Consider the following 20152-nt stretch of genomic DNA (forward strand, 5'->3'; position numbering starts at 1 on the left):
ATTTGTCTTTTTCTTTCACATTAGTTGTACTTATAATGGTAGATGCAATACAAAATTATTTGAGTATCCCCATATTATGTATTTGATACTGAAAAAAAATAGTGCAGAAAATTGTTCATTTTATGTTGTGTTTAGACGCCTGACCACTACATACGTAGCACTGTTGTAATCTTCAGCAATTTGACTCTTCAACCTCGACGTAGCAGCTTAAACTAGAACAGGAAGTAGCATAATGGCGCAAAACTTTCCTAAATTAAAAGTTTAAATGCACAGGTCATTTTCTTCTTTATTCTATGACGGTTTACTTAAAATGAGTTTATATAAGCGCTTTATGTCCCCTTGCTTACACTAAGATAGGATGGACCTTTATTTATCCCCATGGGGAAATTCAGGAGTTAAAGCAGCAACAGAGTGAGAGTGAAAAACAGGATAGTACAGATTCACACGAGGTAAAAAGAAAAAGAATACAAACATTTCAAATAAAATGATGTAGTAACTGGATGGCACAACCAAGGTAAACCGTTGATCAGTTGAATGAACATACAGCTCCAAATTGTTCTTAAATCTCAATCTCTACCTGTATGACAGCCATTCCATTCCAGTGTGTGTTGAATTGCAACACAGATACATTTCGTCATTAGTTTATTGAATACAATAAAAAAAAACTATAATTTTACTCAAACACATACCTATAAATAGTAAAACCAGAGGAACTGATAATGCTACAGTGGTCTCTTATTTTTATCCGGAGCTGTATATACATATTTGGGTTCGGATTATTACATATATTTACATGTAAATGTGCAGATGTGAGTGCAGTTCAAAGTCCTTTGTACAACCCATGCAGATGTTATGTATGTACATTACAGGTTACTTTTAATGGGTGACATGGTGAGCCCTTGATTGTGCCGCCTGATGGCTACAGGCACAAAGGATTGTCACTCTCGGAATATATCAAATTGTGTCATGATATGTGTTGGATTGCTTGATTCTTGCTATTATATGAGTTATATATTGTGTGCTTCTTGCTTAACAGTGTGGTGGAGATTCTGGAGAAACACGGTCTGCAAAAGCCCATTTCATATGTGAAGAACAGCCAGACCAGTGAAGAGGAAGCGCACCAACTGATGGTCAAACTGTGCCGCCACACTGGCCGCAAGTATGAACGTCGAAAGACACTTACAAACAGAAATATATGCCAGCATCCCTTCAACATACTTAACATTAATGTGTGTGTATGTGTGCAGAAACCCTCCAGTGAGTGAGACGGTGTGGAGAGGTCTATTGCGGGACCTGCTGGACATGCAGAAGAATGTCTACACCTGTCTGAAACCAGAGACGTGTCACCAGGTAAAATCAGCAAACATATTTGACACAGTATTATTAGATTTGTGATCAAATGTGTTGATTGAGATGTTTAAATAACAACCTTTGAGTACACAGGCTTCATCAGATTCTTTTATTAGAAACCAAAGGGGGTGAAGTATATAATCACATAATAGCACCATAGGTGTAGAATACACCTCATACAAAACAAAGTGCGTCATATGTGGCTCCAACGGTACATGTAATTGAAAGAAAAGGAACCATAGCAAGATAATTGTTGATTAAAAAAGGTAAAGGTTGTAATTTAAAGTTTCTGAGTGCACCTTTCCCCCCTGAAGGACACTTTGCTTCACAATTCTCAAATGGAGCTGTGTGTTCCACATCCTGAATCACTACATTTAGTTCTCAGTTGAACGCCATCTCTCCTTTTATAATATCCCTCTCCTCCCTGGCTGCTGCAGGTCTTTGTTGAGTCCCTGCTGTGTTCCAGCCGCGTGGAGAACGTACGCCTGGCCGGGCAGCTCATGCACTGCTCCAAGGTATATTAAACATGACTCCCCACTCCATTTTACATTCACACTGCCCATTGGGATCTCCAGATATTAAACTGCCAAGAATGAATTCTAATGCTGCAGTCCCATTGATCTCTAAATGTTATATTCATGTTTCCAGGTCAGCCAGGATGTTCCTGTCAGCTTGTCTTTCCGGGGGAAAGGTTTACTGAAGGTGGGCTACGACAACAGCTTGGAATTAGTATTGGCTGCTGCCAGAGAGTACTTCAACTCATCCACCACGCTGACTGACCCCTGCATGGGCCTGGCCAGGTAAGAAGACACATTTCATATTTATCTACTTTTAGAGACCAATTTATTTTTCCAATGGTCGTTTTTCCCAATTCTCACTTCTTATAGGGGATCACTTAAATTAAGAGACATATTTTCCATGTAGTTTTGTTATAGAAGCCTTTTTTACATGCCAGAGGCGTGGTCTGTTATGCGATTCATTTGAACGTCAATAGATTGTTGTTTCTGTCTATATTAACATGAATTTTATGCAGCATTAAAGCAACATGGTTGTTTTTCTGAGGTTTTGCACGGCAAACAAAGCCATCAACCAATCATGTTGTGCGGAACGGACGCCATTTGAAAACGTACTAATGAGTGATATTTGTATTATTATAGTATTATTACAACTTGTATTGTTATTTAAAAAAACAATGCAGAGACTCCATGGTGCAAACACAAAGTACAACTCTGCTATGCTCCTTTCAACCTTGCACTCCAGATTTGCCTTTTCGTTATTACCTTTTCTAAATAAAAGCTCTGTATCACTGTTTTAAAGAATGAATTCAAACTAACTCGGAGGATTTCCGTAAAATATTTTTTTCTAAAGGAATCAATTGTTGAAAACATGACTTAGTTCTGAAGGACGGGCTGGCTTGAAACTATTCGACGCTTGGGAACTGTTCATGCAATGTTTGGCCCCATCTAAAAGAATTATGTGAGGTGAAATACTTCTTGTTTATTCGTCAAGCCCCCAGTGTGTAAGCAAAGACAAACGTTTAACCTTCACAATTTCTGTGAACTTTGTATGGAATTCTCCGTCAACCTTGTACAAATGTAGCCATGCAGAAGTGTTGGAATGCTGCCTGAGATGTTGACCTTGCTTCTTGTGGAGAAACATCATTTATTTCTTTGTGTGGATTCATGTTTTTGTGCTGGCATGACTGACCAGGAAGTAATAATGGCGGCTGCTTACATTTAATCTCCTATTCCATGTTGCATTAAGTTTAAAACAAGTTCAAGTATTTGTATTGGAGTACATTTGTGTTAGTTGCTAGTCTCAGATCTCAGAGGGGGGCTGGTGGGTTTCTAACCGGACCGTCTGTTCCTAGTGGGGAAGTGGGACAGTAATTGGGTCGTCATTCATTTATAGTAACTAATGCCGAGGCCCCCCTCCACAGGCTTGGACAACATCATCCATTGTGTGTGTGTGTGTGTGTGTGTTGTGTGTGTGTGTGTGTGTTTGTGTGTGTGTGTGTGTGTGTGTGTGTGTGTGTGTGTGTGTGTGTTGTGTGTGTGTGTGTGTGTAGTGTGTGTGTGTGTGTGTGTGTGTGTGTGTGTGTGGTGTGTGTGTTGTGTGTGTATGTGTGTGTGGGGTGTGTGGTGTGTGTGTGTGTGTGTGTGTGTGTGTGTGTGTGTGTGTGTGTGTGTGTGTGTGTGTGTGTGTGTTGTGTGTGTGTGTGTGTGTGTTGTGTGTGTGATGTGTGTGTGTGTGGTGTGTTGTGTGTGTGTGTGTGTGTGTGTGTGTGTGTGTGTGTTGTGTGTGTGTGTGTGTGTGTGTGTGTGTGTGGTTGTGTGTGTGTGTGTGTGTGTGTGTGTGTGTGTGTGTGTGTAATTTCAGAGCTGAGAGTAGTTGCTCTGAAATGAATGGCCCGTACAGACTGGCAGCGTGTGTCCTTTAGATTAAAATAGCTGCTCCACAGACACACATTTTAAAGGCACACACTCTCTCCTTGCTCGGACAAACACACAAACTGCCCCCTACCCGTGTCCTGAAGGATTCGGTCAGTTGCACCAGGCAAGTTTTACACGAGGACAAAAAGATCCCTCTTAAAATAACATGGGAATCCCTTCCAACTAAGAATGAGCATCACTGACTGTGAGAGTGTGCTTCTCTTCTATCTGAGACAACAAACACAGGATGAAGGGATAGTTGAGATTGCTTGAAGTGAGGTTGCATGAGATACTAATCCATATTAAGATTATTATTTTAGTAGATTGCTGTTTGAACGTCCTCGGTATATGCATATATATATATATATATTAATAATAATAATACCTTTTATTTATACAGCACTTTTCAAAACAAAGTCACAAAGTCCTTTACATGGATTAAGAACAGGCCATTCAGGCGGCATTAGGGTCAGTGAGGTAATCAGGAGCCAAACCGTTAAGAGCTTTAAAAGTAATCAGTACAATCTTAAAATCAATTCTAAAACAGACAGGTAGCCAGTGAAGAGAGATGAAAACAGGGGTGATGTGGTCTAGCCTTCTTGTATTTGTATAAAAAAAACAAGATGCAGAGTTATGGAAAGGGAGCCAGTGTTTTATTGGGTTAGTTCAAGTCACAAACATTTTGTATAGCTACTTACGATGAATTGTGAAATTCCTGAAATAAAGTGAATTACTCTTGAATTAGATAGTAAATTGGATCTTTCTTATTATATTTAATACGCTTTTCTCTTTTATAGTTTCTTGATCTCTACCGCCAAAAGTTGTTAATTGCTAATAAAGTGCTACAATGTTTTTCTTAAGGTTTATTATCTTGTCTGGTTGATTTTCAGGGAGGTTGACCTACAGTACATGCATGTCATATCAGATACAACATGCCAAACACAGGTTTTTTTATTATACGTTTTACATTTACCACATTCCTTTCAATTCCTTTTTGGATGCATGTACAAGTTGTCAAAAATAAATTGGTTATATGCAGTGCTTGAATTGGAATAAAAAAGGTGCCAGTACTCTAAATCAGCAACTGTTTCAAGTCAATTTATTTATACAGCCCAAAAACAAGAATTTGGCTCAAAGTCATAGTATATCCTAATGCTGGTGGAAAGGCTCACTGTACTTAAACAAAATGACTCAGGGTGCATCTGAGATTAGAGGGGGTGCAGTGGTAAAGTGTTATTTTTATAAGTGGGGAGTGGATCTAACACAAGATTTTTTTTTAAATATTGAAGTTAAATGCATCAATCTGGTGCACTTTGAGAGCAAAATTAAGAGATCTATGGATACATCTCTCAACAACATCCATATGAAACAGAACTGTAAACAGATTTTTCTATTTCTTTATGGATATTTTACAAATCACTCTTGTTTTACTGTCATATAGTATTTCATTTTAGTGAGTTACTCAGATGAGTACCAGGAGACAGCGTTTGGTACTTTGGTACAATTGTGGTGAAGGCATCTGAGTTAGATGTATTTGAACCCAAATGTCTACATGCTAGCGGAAGATAGCATCTATTTTACAGGAAATTCCAGCCAATCTCTGTTTTTAAACCATGAGTTGCAAAATGAGCGCCTTACCCCACTGTACAGGCGAGTTGGGAACTTGTTTAAATATACCTGGGCAGGCTCTGTTTTGCCGAGGTCCTCTGGCACTTGCGGGCCGCCGAGGGGTGGCGGTGTTTGGGGCGACGAAGACTGCTGCTCCGGGGGCGAGGCGGGTAAAGCGGCGTCGGCGGCACCTCATGACGCATCTACTGAGTACTGGGCTTTATATATACAGTCTATGGTACTGAGTACCGGCACCGTGCCGTACCGGCACGGTGCCGGTAAGAAGTAAGAAGTAACGGTACCAGATGGGTAAAAATCAGAAGTGCCGGTACTGCGTACCGGTGAGTACCGGCCCAATTCAAGCACTGGTTATATCTTTAAGAAACCTGCAAGTATTTGGTGAAAATGATGCAGAACTAATATGCAAAAGAAAATTGGACAATGTTAACAAAAAAAAGTCCAAAGGGGTGATTTACGTTGTAGTTGTTTCTCTCTTACAAGCCCTTGTTTGAGTAGGAGAGTAAGAGAAGAATGGAGGAAATTAAGATGGAGAAATAACTATTGCATCAGTTCTCCATCTGCTTGGTTTAGTCATAAAACAGGGACGATCTTTACTATGGTGTTCTATTGATAAATCGGAGTCTGTTAAACAGGAAGTAGCTTTCCACGGAGCTCATCATGAGCACGAAAAGGCGAACACACAAAACACACGCCTGCAGACACTTCACAGCACGAGTACATAATCACCATGCCCTCTTTCTGTCTCTCATTCGCCCATCCACAGCCCTCTCCTCCGCTCTCATTTGCCAGGAGAACCCTCTTGTTCCTGGCGAGAACACCAGCCATGCTCAGAGAGTGGGAAGCTGCTGAGAGTGTGTGTACTCTAGTCTGTCAACAACCCTTATTTAAAGCTGTTTTGAAGACATGTGTTTGGGTTTCATTACGCTGATGGAGATTCTGAGACGCCTCTTCTTGTTGTGTTTGTTGAAAATTAAATGTGCGTTTTTCGATGATTAGACACTCAAGGGCGAGTTTCCTCCTCTCTACTTAACTTGCACTGACGTCAGAGCTGTTCCATAAGCTGTTGTTTCATGTGGGATTTATTTATTTGTAAAATGAATCATTTAGGTTTTTTCTCCATCAATCCTTGCCGTACGATGCTTTGCTGTATAATGATGTGATGAAAAACAGAGAAAATGAGAGCGTGTACTTGCATCTTGAGCAGGCACATTGAGTGTACTGTTACATATGCTAAGTGATGTGCTACATAATCCTATTAAGGGTAATGAGTGTGGATTGTTTTGGAGGGGAAAACTCCCCTGTTATAGATCCATCAAATGAGTCTAGACTTTGTAAATAAATCCGTTTGAGCGGTCTCTTCAGGTTTCTGATCAAACTTCACAAACGTCAGAATTAGTGGACAAGTTTGCTACAACTTTGAAAGTGTGTACTTTAGTAAACAAAACTCATTTAGACTTTCCAACAAAGTTTATCAAGCAATGAAAACGGTTGTGCCGCTTTACAACAATTAACAAGAACATTATTAGATAAATGTTATGGGTAGTTGGTGTTTTAACGCAACAATTTATGCACTATTATGTCTGAACTATGTTTAAATTGAATTCCCCCGATTTAAATTTCCTGATAATTAAAACAATTAAACGACATGAGGGAAACAGGGGAGGGGCGCCGGCCGGAGGAGAAGAAGAGCAGACAAGAGAGAGAGAGAGAGAGAGAGATAGAGGAGAGAGAGAGAGAGAGAGAGAGAGAGATGAGATAGAGAGAGAGAGAGAGAGAGAGAGAGAGGCGAGAGAGAGAGAGAGAGAGATAGAGAGATGAGAGAGAGAGAGAGAGAGAGAGAGAGAGAGTAGAGATAGATATATATATATATATATATAGATATATAGATATACTATATTATAGAGTATTATATATATATATATATATATGATATATATATATATATATATATATATATATATATATATATATATATATATATATATATATATATATATATGTTGTTTCATTACATATGAGCAGGTTAGCTTAGCTTAGCTAGTTCTCCTTTTTTTACTTTAGTTAATTGAGTTGTTTGTACATTTAACCGCAGAACACTGTACATGTCCATTGTGGCATCTCTTAGCTTAGAGCAAAGGTAGAGAAATAAAGAACAAGAACATAAATAAAAGACATCAAACTGAAATATAACATTAATGGTTACAAGTTGCTATAGTCAGGGGTCACATACACATATATTGTAGTCTCCTTGAATGCCTACATTTGCTTTAGACTTTTTCTGTGTAGTAAATGATCCGTTTCTTCCATTTACAATCAAAATATCTTCTCTCACTCTAAGTTATTAAGTCATTTTGTCCATTGTATACACCTCTCTAATAATATCCATCCACTGCTCTTTAGTATGTGGCTCAGCCTTACACCAATTTCTTAGATATGTATCTATCCTTATCAATCACACAATCATTTCCATTTCCAAGGTATACAATTGTGCATTCCTTGGGTATTGAATAACACAAAATATCTCCAATAGTAGCATGCAAATATACCCAAACAAGTCCTCCTGTTCTAACTGTCCGTTGTCTCCTGCAGGGCGTGTCTCCAGCTGATCACAGACGGTCCTCCGAGCGTCCAGGAGGAGCTGGACCTCATCAGCGCCCTCAGCCAACTGGAAGACTTCAGCGCCAGCATCCTGCCACTGCAAGGTACTCTACAGTATAAATGTTTGTGTCCAAATTACTTGATTTTGTTGTCTGTCCTGTGTTCGGAAAATATCATTCGTCACCGGCTTGAGCTTCAATATCAGGATACATGTATTTATTATCCTTGCAAGAATGGAAGTAGTCATCACATACAGAGCATATGGTACCTCGAACAGTGTCCTTCACATGCTTATATACAAGAGAGGGTTTCAGTCACAAGACGGAGGAATACCGGTTCAAAGCAGTATTCAATGTTTAGTTCAGATTAGCTAAAGCCCACGTCAGAAATGATCATGCTTGTCATATGCCTATCTCCATAGAGGCTGAATCATCATGTTAATCGTTGTCACATAGCTTTCATATGCCTACAACAGTCAGGATGTCACGGCTGGAGGGCAAGGTACACAGGACCCAAATGCAGAAGATTGGTTGAAATCCAAAATACTTTATTTGCGGAACTAGGCCAGGCAGCAAAGTAAAACAAGGCAAGGCAAAACGCAAAAGTCCCTCTGAACAAAATCCTTCCAGCAACATCAAGAATCTCACAACGACAGACAGAAAAACCAGAACTTAAATGCACACAAGACTAATCACACAAACAAGACACAGGTGAGGAGGGAGGAGAAAACACAAGGTGAACACAATCAGGTAATCAGGCAGGAGGGAACACAGAGACAGGAAGCAACAGGCAAGACGGGGGGGGGGGGGGGGGTGAACACTTTTCAAAAATAAAACAGGAAACCAAAGACAGATCTAGACATGAACAAACACAACACAGACAGATCGTGACACATGATGCTCTTCTAGGTAATCATACATCCTGTCATGTACACATCTACGTAGGGCCATTGTTATCATGTGCTACTCTGACATTGAAAGAGTACATGCAGTATTTTCCCAACATCCTGTGACTTAATTTAAACTCAGACATATAGTTTGCCGTCGCCCACCTCCATCTCCCACCTAGCCTCCATCCCGTCTCCATATGTCACCTCTTCTTGCCACTATATCGAAATATATGGTTATTTACAGATCAACTGTTGTGAAAACAACATCTGCCTGATGGCCTAATTAGGATTGAAGCGTTAGCACTCTGCATGTTTCCTTCACTCGCATAATATTTCACATTTCAGCTCCATCTGTAAACCTGACCAATCAGTATTCACCTCCACACTCATCCTTTTCTCTCTTTCCTGGCTCCACCTCAGTACTCTATCGCAGTGGTTTCCAGGCATGGCTCTCTTTTAAAGGGAACTGTGGGGCCAGTCTGCAAGCAGCTTGGCCCCTCATCGCCTCACCTCTGAACCGAGGTGTTGTTTGCCTCCGAGGCCTCTGCTCTCTTCCCTCTTTTGCCCTCATCAAACTGAGCTGCCAGCATAAAACCGCTGTGACAGGGAGAGCCATCTCTCTCACCTTCTTCCTCTCTTTCTGCATCACTTATTCCTCAGGTTTTTTTTCTCTTCCCTCTCCTCCTTTGCTCCTTTACTCTCACACCTCTTTCACCTCACTCCATGCTCTCTTCTCGCATTATTTGTTCACTGCCCGCTTTAACTGTGAGACTGCAGTGAGACCAGGGGTTTAGAAAGGAAGGAAGGGATGGACGAGAAATGGGACAGAAAATGAAAAAAACGTGGGTGTAGAACTGACTATTACTTATTACTTATTATTTTATAAAGCCTATTTTCAATGTTCTGTCACCATGGCTGGATACTGTATTGCTTGCGGTGCCCTCGTAAAATGTGTTGTCCTGACTCAAGGACACATGCACAAATACTGTCAAAACACAAAAACACACAGCAACTCTGTGCACTCACAGATAATCACACACGTATTAAGTGAAAGAATTTGAGCAAAGGTAATCCATCTTAGGCTTTCTCCTGCATCCCCTCCAACAGCGCCTTTGGCAATGCTTTATACACACACACACACACACACACACACACACACACACACACACACACACACACACACACACACACACACACACACACACACACCAGCATTCCCTCTAGGCCTCGCCCAAAGCGATGCCAAGCCGTAAAGATCCTCAGCAGGGTGCAGAGGAAGCACAGAGGCCCGTGGAGGCACTTCACATGCCATTTCTTAGCTTTTCAGTGCAAGCAAAAGAAAACAAATAACGAAATGGAATTTTGGGAGTTTCTGTTTGATGAATTCAAATTATGAAACAGTAGAAAACCTTCCTGGGATATATTACAATCCTTTCGTCTGGGAGGAGAACAGAACCAAAATGCAAATTTTACATTTCACACAACGAGCAGCGAATTCTAAATCTTCCCGAAATATGTTCTTCACTAGTATATATTTAACTAATGTTCAAGAGATACTTGTGTGGAGTCATATTTACACTGTGAATTGTATGGACTACAGCAACAAAGCCATACATGCCACATTTATAAAACAATTGTAGCACATTTTACAGGATTACAGGTAACAAGGGACTGTGGTTGACAGGATTATAACACTAATTGTGTGTGGAATGATTGAGTGTGTAAAGTATTGGCTAAAGTAATTGGGATAAAGATAAGCTTTGATTTTGCATACACGTGAAACCTGGCAAATGTTTTAGCAGGCAGATTTAGATAAAGACATAAACATGGAGGCAGGTAAAGAGAAAGATATATAAAGACATAAACTTTAAAATAATTTTCACTTCATTTTTGTTTCAGTGTTCAACCAAAATGATACAATTCAAGACATTGTGCTTACAATAATGTGAATAAGAGAAATTGGCATAATGCATGTTTCAGCCTGTATACATTCACTGTTACTGACACGAATAATGACAATGCAAATGATATGATGTATCATAAGGGTTGGGCTTTCCTTTTTACAAACTTTAGCAGCATTTTATTTGTTTTGCAGATATCACGACTGCAGCTGCATCCATCATTTCCACACCATCATTTGTACCGTCAGCTACAACTCTTCCAGATTGAGTACAGTAATTAGCCAAACATGTCTGACACCCCTCCTCCCCCCTTCTGCCTCCCTTCTCTCCCTCCCAGTGCGCCTGCAAACCAACCGCCTGTCTCTCATAGAGGAGTGCATCGCCCAGTGCTCCACCGCCTACAAGCAGTCCACCACTCTGCTGAATCTGGCCTCGCTCCTCAGAGTGGAAGGTAAATACATCACACACACACACACACACACACACACACACACACACACACACAGACACACAGACACACAGACACACAGACACACAGACACACACACACACACACACACTGATCACGTCATCTTTCTACTCTTTTTGTGTTGTTTGGGTGAAACGTTCAATTATCAAGACTCTTCTCTGATCATGATTTAAAGGTCACCTATTATGCAAAATCCACTATTTCATGTTTTTTATACATCAACATGTGTCCCCTCTGTGTAAAAAGATTCTGAAAGTTTCAGGAAAAAAGATTCACTCACTTTTTGTCCTGATCCATTTATATAAAAACCTGTCTGAAAATGAGCTGATCAGATTTTGGCCACTTTGTGATGTCATAACGATTTTTTGGCTTGTGTAACCATTAGCCAATCACCAACCAAGGTAACACCCCCCCACCTTATCACCTGAATTTCTTCCTAGAGCAACATTGTTCTTTTTAACCGAATATCTCTCAGAGGGGCGTGGGGAGTGGCTCCTTATTTTTATCTAAAGTAACAGACACAGAATCAGCACTTTTGAAACAGGGCTGAAACAGAGGGGATTATGGGATGCTACAATGATCTGTTTGGTGTTTGGAGCCAAACACTTTGGAGACATGTTTTGTGTATATGTGAGACCTATAATATATTAATGAAAAAAAGTATAACAGGGGACCTTTAATGACAAAGCTTATGGGTTTAAGTGAGAGAAGGACCGCCCCCACACGAGGCAAAGAGACACACCCCAGCATGCGTGGGTACTTTCAGGAACAATCTGACAGCTCTTAGGGAAATTCATCTTCATGAGCAGTGTTGCAGTTACCAGGCAAAAATCCATACTCACACACACACACACACACACACACACACACACACACACACACACACACACACACACACACACACACACACACACACACACACACACACACACTAAAGGAGCAAGCATATTCATCCCCAGACACATCACTTTGTGTTCTTGCTAAACCCTTTTTTCAGTTTCATGTAGTTATTACAGTCAGAGGCAGGTTCATTTCTAGGCCATTATTCATATCTGTACACAAGACTATCTGACTCTGAGAGCAGGATGGATGGATAGATAGATGTTGTTTCTGAAAAGGCACATCATCCATAAATATCAACACAATGAAGTTCACAATGCTTCCCATTTGTTATCTTTCTGTCCTCATTTTAGCCCAAATTCCAGTTATTGTTCCCAAAAGCTTATCAAGTTTTACAGACAGTATTAGTAAATACGAGTCCGGTCAACCAGGTATATCTTATTTTTAGTTTTTTTTTGTTCAGACAATCGAGGCACCCACTTTTGGAACTATTTATCTCCCCATGTGATCTTGAACCACTTTTACAGCTGACAGAGGCTGAATAAATCTTGGTATTTAAGTTGTCAAACTGTTCTATTAAAGTCATCATCATATCATCAATCTCATGTTTGTCTTTGCAAATGAGTTCTGAAACCACAATTTTGCTATTTGTCTGCTGCCTGTGGTTTGATATTTTGGACACATTTTTCATTTATTTTTCATACATTTTCTTATGTAGTTGTAAAAAGCTTTCATATCTCCTATTAGGGATTACAGACTGCAGTACAGTATCACACCAAAATGAGTTATTCTCCTTTTAGTTTAAGCAAACAAAAGCATTTTACTCTGGATTCATGGTGTATAAAATGGCATGGGGACTTTTAAATCTGCCAGAGCTGGCGTTATGGCTGCCGAATTTGGCCCCCCTCCTGTAACTTTGGCCAGGATGGTCATCACCTCACATATATCACATTGGAATTCAAGCAAACAAGAGCATTTTACTCTGGATTCATGGTGTATAAAATGGCAGAGGGCTTTTTAATCTGCCAGAGATTATTGCTGCCAGATTTGGCACCCAACCTGTAACTTCAGCCAGGTTTGTCATAATCTCACAAAGACCACACTGGTGTTAGTTATGACCTTCTTGTTTGACCAAACAAAAGCAATTGACTCTGAGCCGGTGAAAAAAAAAATCTAATTCTAAATTTGCCAGAGCTGGTGCTATGGCTGCAGGATTTTGAACATGTAACTTTGGCCAGGATGCTCATAATCTCACCAAATGTGCAGTGTTGTCAGTTACGGTACGTCTACACAGCAGCGTTAAAAAAATCTTGGAGGTGGGCGTATCTGAAGCTTGAGGATTTTTTGCGAGCAACCAATCACATGAATCTCCCGCCCCCGACATACGAAGCAAAAAAGCCCGAAGTAAACTGGATATAAACTCCCAAAACAGGCGAAAACCTACCACTGTCTCTGCCACCTCCCTCCATGCCTGGCTCCTCCGGTTTATATCCCGGTAGGTCTGGTCATAAAGCACCGGGTGATTCCCTACCGCTAATTTCTCCTCCATTTTTTGGAATATGAGGAAATGACCTGCGGTGTCTCTCCCAGCATACACGCCGTTTGATTGGCTAGAGCTTGAACTGTCAGATTTGCGTACACAGGATTTGATTGGCTGACGCTTCCACCTCAGCCTCAAAAGTTGAACATTGTTCAACTTTGAATCCTCAAAATCCTGAAAATCTCCGCTCGCCTGCCCACAATGCATTTCGGCGAAAAGTGAGGGAAAGTGACGTCACCCCATTCAAAGTGAATGGGCAGAAGCGTTTCAAGATTTTTTTTACCGCTGCTGTGTAGACGTTCCGTTAGTCCCATCTAATGAAATTATAAATATGCTGTGCAGTCCCGCACAAAGCAGGACACCTGTTCACCCTAAACGGAAGTGGTGCTAGATTTTGCAACACATCATTTTCAGTGCATCACCCTCCATGCAAAACGGAATGTTTATCTTTGGGGCCTGTCTCTAGCAGTCATGGGGCTTTACTGCTGCGTTGACAGGGTTCCTGGAAGTACCCCGACGTTCATCGCTGCTCATAGCTTAAATTCAGTATTTGGAATTATTTGTTAAAAATTAGGAAGTAAAACAAATATTTATATTTGTTTCCTTTTTGTTTATTGGGATCGACTCAAACAAATACAGCCAGCACATGACACTGACATGCGGGAAAGTTTGAGATCAACCTTTTACTCCTCGTGCTCGAAATTGTCCCAGGCATCGCTGTGTGTCTGTCTTTCTCTCTCTGTGTCTCCATGTTTGTTTCATCTGTCTTCCCTTCAAGAAAACAAGCCATTTCTGCATCTGTCAGTCAATCCATGTGCGCTTCTTCCCCCTTTCTTCTGTCCCCCATCTCTTTACTCGTGGCTTGCTCTTTGAGTCCCGTCCCCCGCTAAAGGAAACCTGTTAACCGGCCTTGTGGCTCCTCTGTGTTTGTGCTGCTCACTTTTAGTCAGCAGGCAGCTCTCACTGTGTGGCTTCTGAAAAAAAAGAGGCAGAGGGAGATGAGAAGAGGAATAAACACATTTTTAAATAAATAAATGCGGGGGGAGGCTTTTGAAGGGCGCATAGCTCCGGGGCTCTTTGGTGAATATTTAATGCAGGTATCACCAGCACACCGGGAAAAAACCCTAAGGCTTTGGGTTCCCTGCTTGGTATACAGAAAATGCTCCGTAAATCATTCCGTTTTACTGGGTAGAGCTAAGATAAAAATTGTTATTGTCTGAATTAATCAATAATTATGATATTTGAAATGAGAATTAAATTGTGCTGCTGACTCGGTGAGGATCCTGGTGATCCAGTAAAAAGCTTCAGGGAGTTCATTTTGCAGTCAGAGCTTATTGATTTCGTCTTTCTTTGTTGTTTTTCTGACATTTCTCACCTCTTTCATCCAGTCCCGCCTTTGATTGGCCCATGAACGACAGGTAAAGGCTTCAATTGGATTTCCAAGATGTCTGATTTGATCGACTCGAAATAAATGCCGGAGAATGTCTTGATAAAAGCATTTTGTCTGAAAGAACACACACACACACACACACACACACACACACACACACACACACACACACACACACACACACACACACACACACACACACAAATCTTCTCTATATTGAGGTCTCGACGGCTTTTGAAGACACCCTTTCACCAGTCACCCTGAAAACATTTGACCAACACCTCTTTCCTCCTCGCAGTAAACACTGCATTTCTCTCTGTCACTCACTCAGTACACATACACACACACACACACACACACACACACACATACACACACACACAGACCAATCCGGGGCCATCTCATTTCTTCATCTCCTCCCACGTTCTTTGATATGCAGTGTGCAGTTTGTTCAGATGTCCTGTTTTTGCTTTGCCTCTTTTGATCGTCCCTTTTTGTTTACTGAACTTAACCTAAGATCAAAGATTGTCCTGAGCTGACCACCTGAATGCTAACACCACCAACCATCCCACCAACATTAAGATATCAAACCTAGATTTATTCCTGTCTTGGCAAGACGGCAGGGTTGTATTTTTATAATATTTCATACTCCCCCTCTTTCAGAGTTGCCAATAACATCATTTATGGCGGATTAATATGAAGTTCTGCCATGCCAGCTAATACACATAGACACCCAACCCTGTGTTTGTAGTCGGATGGAGATTTAATGAAGAGGTTTATTCAACCAGATGATGTACGTGTTGCTCAGTATAACGAGATTTTTAAGTGTGTTAGCTTTGACATTTCTCAAGATTAAAGAAATATATTTTTAAGGTCTCCTATAATGCAAAATCCACTTTTCCTGTTTTTTATACATAAACATGTGTCCCCTCTGCGTTAAGAGATTCTGATAGTTTCAGGAAAAAAGATTTGCTCACTTTTTGTCCTGATCCATTTATATAAAAACCTGTCTGAAAATGAGCTGATCCGATTTTGGCCACTTTATGATGTCATAACGATGTTTTGGCTTTTGTAACCATTAGCCAATCACCAACCAAGGTAACCCCCCCCCCCACCTTATCACCTGAATCTCCTCCTAGAGCACCATTGTGTTCTTTTTAACCAAATATCTCTCAGAGGGGCGTGGGGAGGGGCTCCTTATTTTCATCTAAAGGTCCTTACACACCAAACTGACACCAAAGAACAGCAAAGAACACGTCCCGACAGAACGTCGCCTCACGTCTCCTGCGTCTTGGCCATGTGTCGCACTGGAACACACCGCAAAGACTTCAGCCAACGGCCAAGTTGCACGTACGAACTGCGCATGCGTGAGTGGCAATAACTCTCCTTACCAGCAGGCGGCGGTAGTGTGTATTTGTCATTCAAAAGAGGCAACAACCGGAAGACAGACTGCGTGATAACCGAGAGAAGAAGAACAGACTGCGTGATATAAACAAACAACAAATAGCGTGTGCGTTCCATTTTCACTCTACAGCGAGAAGCTCATGGGGCTTTCCCGAACCTGTGTCGAGAGCTGGAGTTAAATGAAATCTCAGATTTGCCTTCTTAATAGTTTGTTTGGGTCCCTCACTTCCGTTTCGCTTCTCATGCACTGATTCGCTAAGCTGAACAGCCAATCAGAGTGATTTCTTTGGCCAACGGCCTTTAGCCGACAGCCTCCCGATTCAACATGTCGAATCGGCGGTGGAAGGTGTCGGCATGGCCGAAAAGACACGACGGTGCGGGACACACCAAGACACACCAATCTGAGTAGGGCGACACGACGCTCATCGACGGCCCGACATCTATCGACGGCCGAAATTGGCTTGGTGTGTAAGGGACTTAAAGTAACAGACAGAGAATCAGCACTTTTGAAACAGGGCTGAAACAGAGGGGATTGTGGGATGCTACAATGCATGATCTGTTTGGTATTTAGATGCCAAACACTTCAGAGCCATGTTCTGTATATATCTGAGACCTATAATAAAGTAATGAAAAACAGTATAATAGGGGACCTTTAAAAACTCACTTTCATGTTTATATGTTGATAAATGTATATCTGTGTGTGTGTGTAGGTGGTGATAAGGACGTGAGGAAAGGCCAGGTTCTGACCTTGCTGGCCGAGCAGGCTCTCCAGTGTCTGGACTTCAAGGCTGCCTTCATCCATTGTCAGGACCTCATGGCTGCAGGTATGTAGATGGCATTGGAAAACTTGATACAAGCACTTAGTAGACAGAAGAAACAAAAAGTGCATTGAAGCCTGTCGAAAAATCTAATGTGAACCTTCCTCTAGCCTTCCTTTTTTCTTATTTGTTTACTTTACGGACATTTATCACTGATTATCTGCCAAATTCGCTTGAATTCTAACATCATGGCGACTGAGCTCCGCCAGATTCAGTGTCATGAAGTTTTATTTTACCTTCTACTTTTTGTCATCCCTTTTTATAAGTTCTTCTTTTACAGTTTCACAACCTTTGCTTGTGTCAATTTAGAGGTTCTTTCTTTATGCCAAAGAAATGCGGCGGTGCTCTGCTGTTGCTCATAATTGAGTCAATATCATTGACTCCACAGTCAGATTTGATTGCTCTGATATTACGTACTCAAGATTTTTATATAAACTGTAATTTGCTCGGAAGTATTACATTCCAAAATTGTATTCAATGTCAAACCTGAATGATGTACTAGAAATAAATACACACAGACTTGTAACACAGTTAGTTTCCTTTACACAAGATTAGGAGCTATCTTATCTACAGTTGCTGGTAATAATGCATCATCCCTGTTCAAACATTTTAGGCTGACACTGTTTGCTCTGATACCATTTTACTCACAATGTCAAAGATGACATCTTGAAAAGTGATGATACTTCTAGACAGACCATAGAATCAAACGGGGCAAACAGCATGAGCCGTCAACCTTTCAATGTGACAGTTCTCTTCAAACAGAGTGCTTGTCAGATGGTCAAACAGCATCTGAAACATCTTTACTGCAAACCATTCTCACTGAATTTGGGAGTGTGCATCTGACAGTTTTTCTAAGAAATTCCAAAACCAACAATCTGCCTGTCACACCCACTTAACGCAGCGTTGGAAAGCTACTTCTTTTAAACCTTTCTTCTTGTTTGTACAAACAACTGCACCACTGTTCATGCTTTCCAGGAAACACTGTCCAAAAATGTGGAACTCTGTCCCCATTTGAATTATAATTGAATCAAAGACCTTTTGGAAAGATGTGGCTAGACATTGTTTATTTCGAGTATACCCCCACCTTCATTATCCAAACAACTTATGCAGAAGTAAAAGTGAAGTAATTGCAACCAAAATGTGCAACCAGTTATAGTCAATTATAACAATTATTTGTAGTACACTCTGCCAGGGTTGACATATTAATTACAAATAATGAGTGTTTGGCATTTATTTTGTTCTAATGAGAGGTTTAGGTATCTGAAGATGGTTTTGAAGGCGTTTCCATAAACATTGTTTGCCAAATGTTTTATACAATAAAAGGCCATGGCTTACAGAGAATGCAAAAAACAACACCATGCCAAATATGTTTGCTCTTTTATGTTTTGAATATTTGGTGCCAATAATGGTTTGCCGTATCAAACGCTTCACAACAACATGCTTCCATCCGTCTATGGCTGGCCAAAAATGTAGGTTGAGTAACTTTGTGTCTATGCATGCACAACAACAATAATCAACTCGACAACATCACAACAATATTCCAATCTAAACCGCCTGCTCTGCAGAGCTTCTCCGTAGGGGATTCAAAGCGGTCACTGCGATAATGATATTTTGTCTGACCCGGTATCGTGTTACGCCACGTACAAATTAAAGCGAATATAATTTCACTGAGTCTTCCCACAGTGCCGAGGAAGGGGACATAGTGTGGTGTCTGAGAAGGGAAGGTGTAATCAGATAAGCGCCGGTGTTCTCTGTCTGCGACGCAGTGGAAATAATTGAATCTGTTTGTAAGAATGAAGTCAGGCTGGCTTTTTGACTGTGATGAATCTGCAACAAATGTAGAACAATGCACCAGGCAGGAATTTTCTTCAAGAGGAAACATGCTTTCGACCTAAACGTGAATTAGGGCTACAAAGGATACATTCTTTTGTATCAAAAGCACAACAGTATATCCTCTGCTTTTGTGTTTTCATACAGAATGTGTTAACCTAGCCTGTCTTTACGGTCAGTCGTCTATCTGATAGGATTCAGGGGGGATGGAAGGACTCTAATAGAATATGAAAAGGACTCCTGCTTAGCCATACTGGGTCATATTTGTGTGTGTAAACTGAGTCAATAAATGTGTTTATATTTGATGATTTGACCTTAGACTGTGCTTCGTCTGCTCCTACTGCACGGCATGTTTATCGATTCATTTCGTTGCTGTTATCTCCTGCATTTTCATCATCTTCTTTCTCCTCTCCTCTCTTACCCTTACCTCACCCTCCCTCCACCTTTCTCTCCCTCAGGTTACAGTCCAGCGTGGGACGTGTGCAGTCTGCTGGGTCAGTGTGAGGGCTATGGAGATCTGGAGGCCCGGCAGGAGCTTTTAGCCTTCTCCCTCACCCACTGCCTCCCCGACAACATCCACGGCCTGCTGGCTGCCTCCAGTGACCTGCAAACACAGGTCACTCTCTCCCTTTCATTATGACATGGCCAATATGGCTTTTTATAAAACAGCGTGAATCCTTATAGTACATGTATTTTTTAGAGGAGCTGATGGCAGTGGAGGAGGTTTTCCTGGTGTGTCGCACCAATTTTGTGATGGCTCACATTTATTTTATTTAAATGTTTGTTTTGTATCGGCTGCAAAATACTTTTAGTTAAGACACTTTTGTTATTTAAAAATATTCCTCATGTTGAAGGTTATTTTAAAGGTTATTTTATAAATGTGTGTATTTAAATCGGTGCCTATTCGAAGAGATAGTGTAAGGAAGGGCGTCTTGGCTTTACATTTTTTTTGATTTTTTTGTTTCCCTGGCACAAAAGGGGAGTAAATAACAAAAGAAAAGGAAATACTAAAACACCATAAATGTCGCCATCGTTTAAATTGTCAATTTAAACATCGGTATC

The 20152-nt window shown here is 40.9% G+C and overlaps 1 protein-coding gene across 8 annotated transcripts in view; it reads left to right on the forward strand.

Annotated features, from left to right (window-relative positions):
* The window catches only part of nbas (NBAS subunit of NRZ tethering complex), a 183114-nt gene that overhangs the window by 58077 nt on the left and 104885 nt on the right, over positions 1–20152 (forward strand). For all 8 annotated transcript variants that reach the window (XM_034144125.1, XM_034144126.1, XM_034144127.1 and 5 more), the window contains 8 exons: positions 1037–1159; positions 1248–1350; positions 1788–1865; positions 1999–2150; positions 8001–8113; positions 11137–11250; positions 17153–17266; positions 19549–19706. In XM_034144125.1, coding sequence (XP_034000016.1) covers positions 1037–1159; positions 1248–1350; positions 1788–1865; positions 1999–2150; positions 8001–8113; positions 11137–11250; positions 17153–17266; positions 19549–19706 — 955 coding nt within the window. The remainder of the gene's footprint in view (positions 1–1036; positions 1160–1247; positions 1351–1787; positions 1866–1998; positions 2151–8000; positions 8114–11136; positions 11251–17152; positions 17267–19548; positions 19707–20152) is intronic.

The sequence above is a fragment of the Trematomus bernacchii genome, unplaced genomic scaffold (assembly GCF_902827165.1).
Source record: "Trematomus bernacchii unplaced genomic scaffold, fTreBer1.1, whole genome shotgun sequence".
In the NCBI taxonomy this organism is placed as follows: domain Eukaryota; kingdom Metazoa; phylum Chordata; class Actinopteri; order Perciformes; family Nototheniidae; genus Trematomus; species Trematomus bernacchii.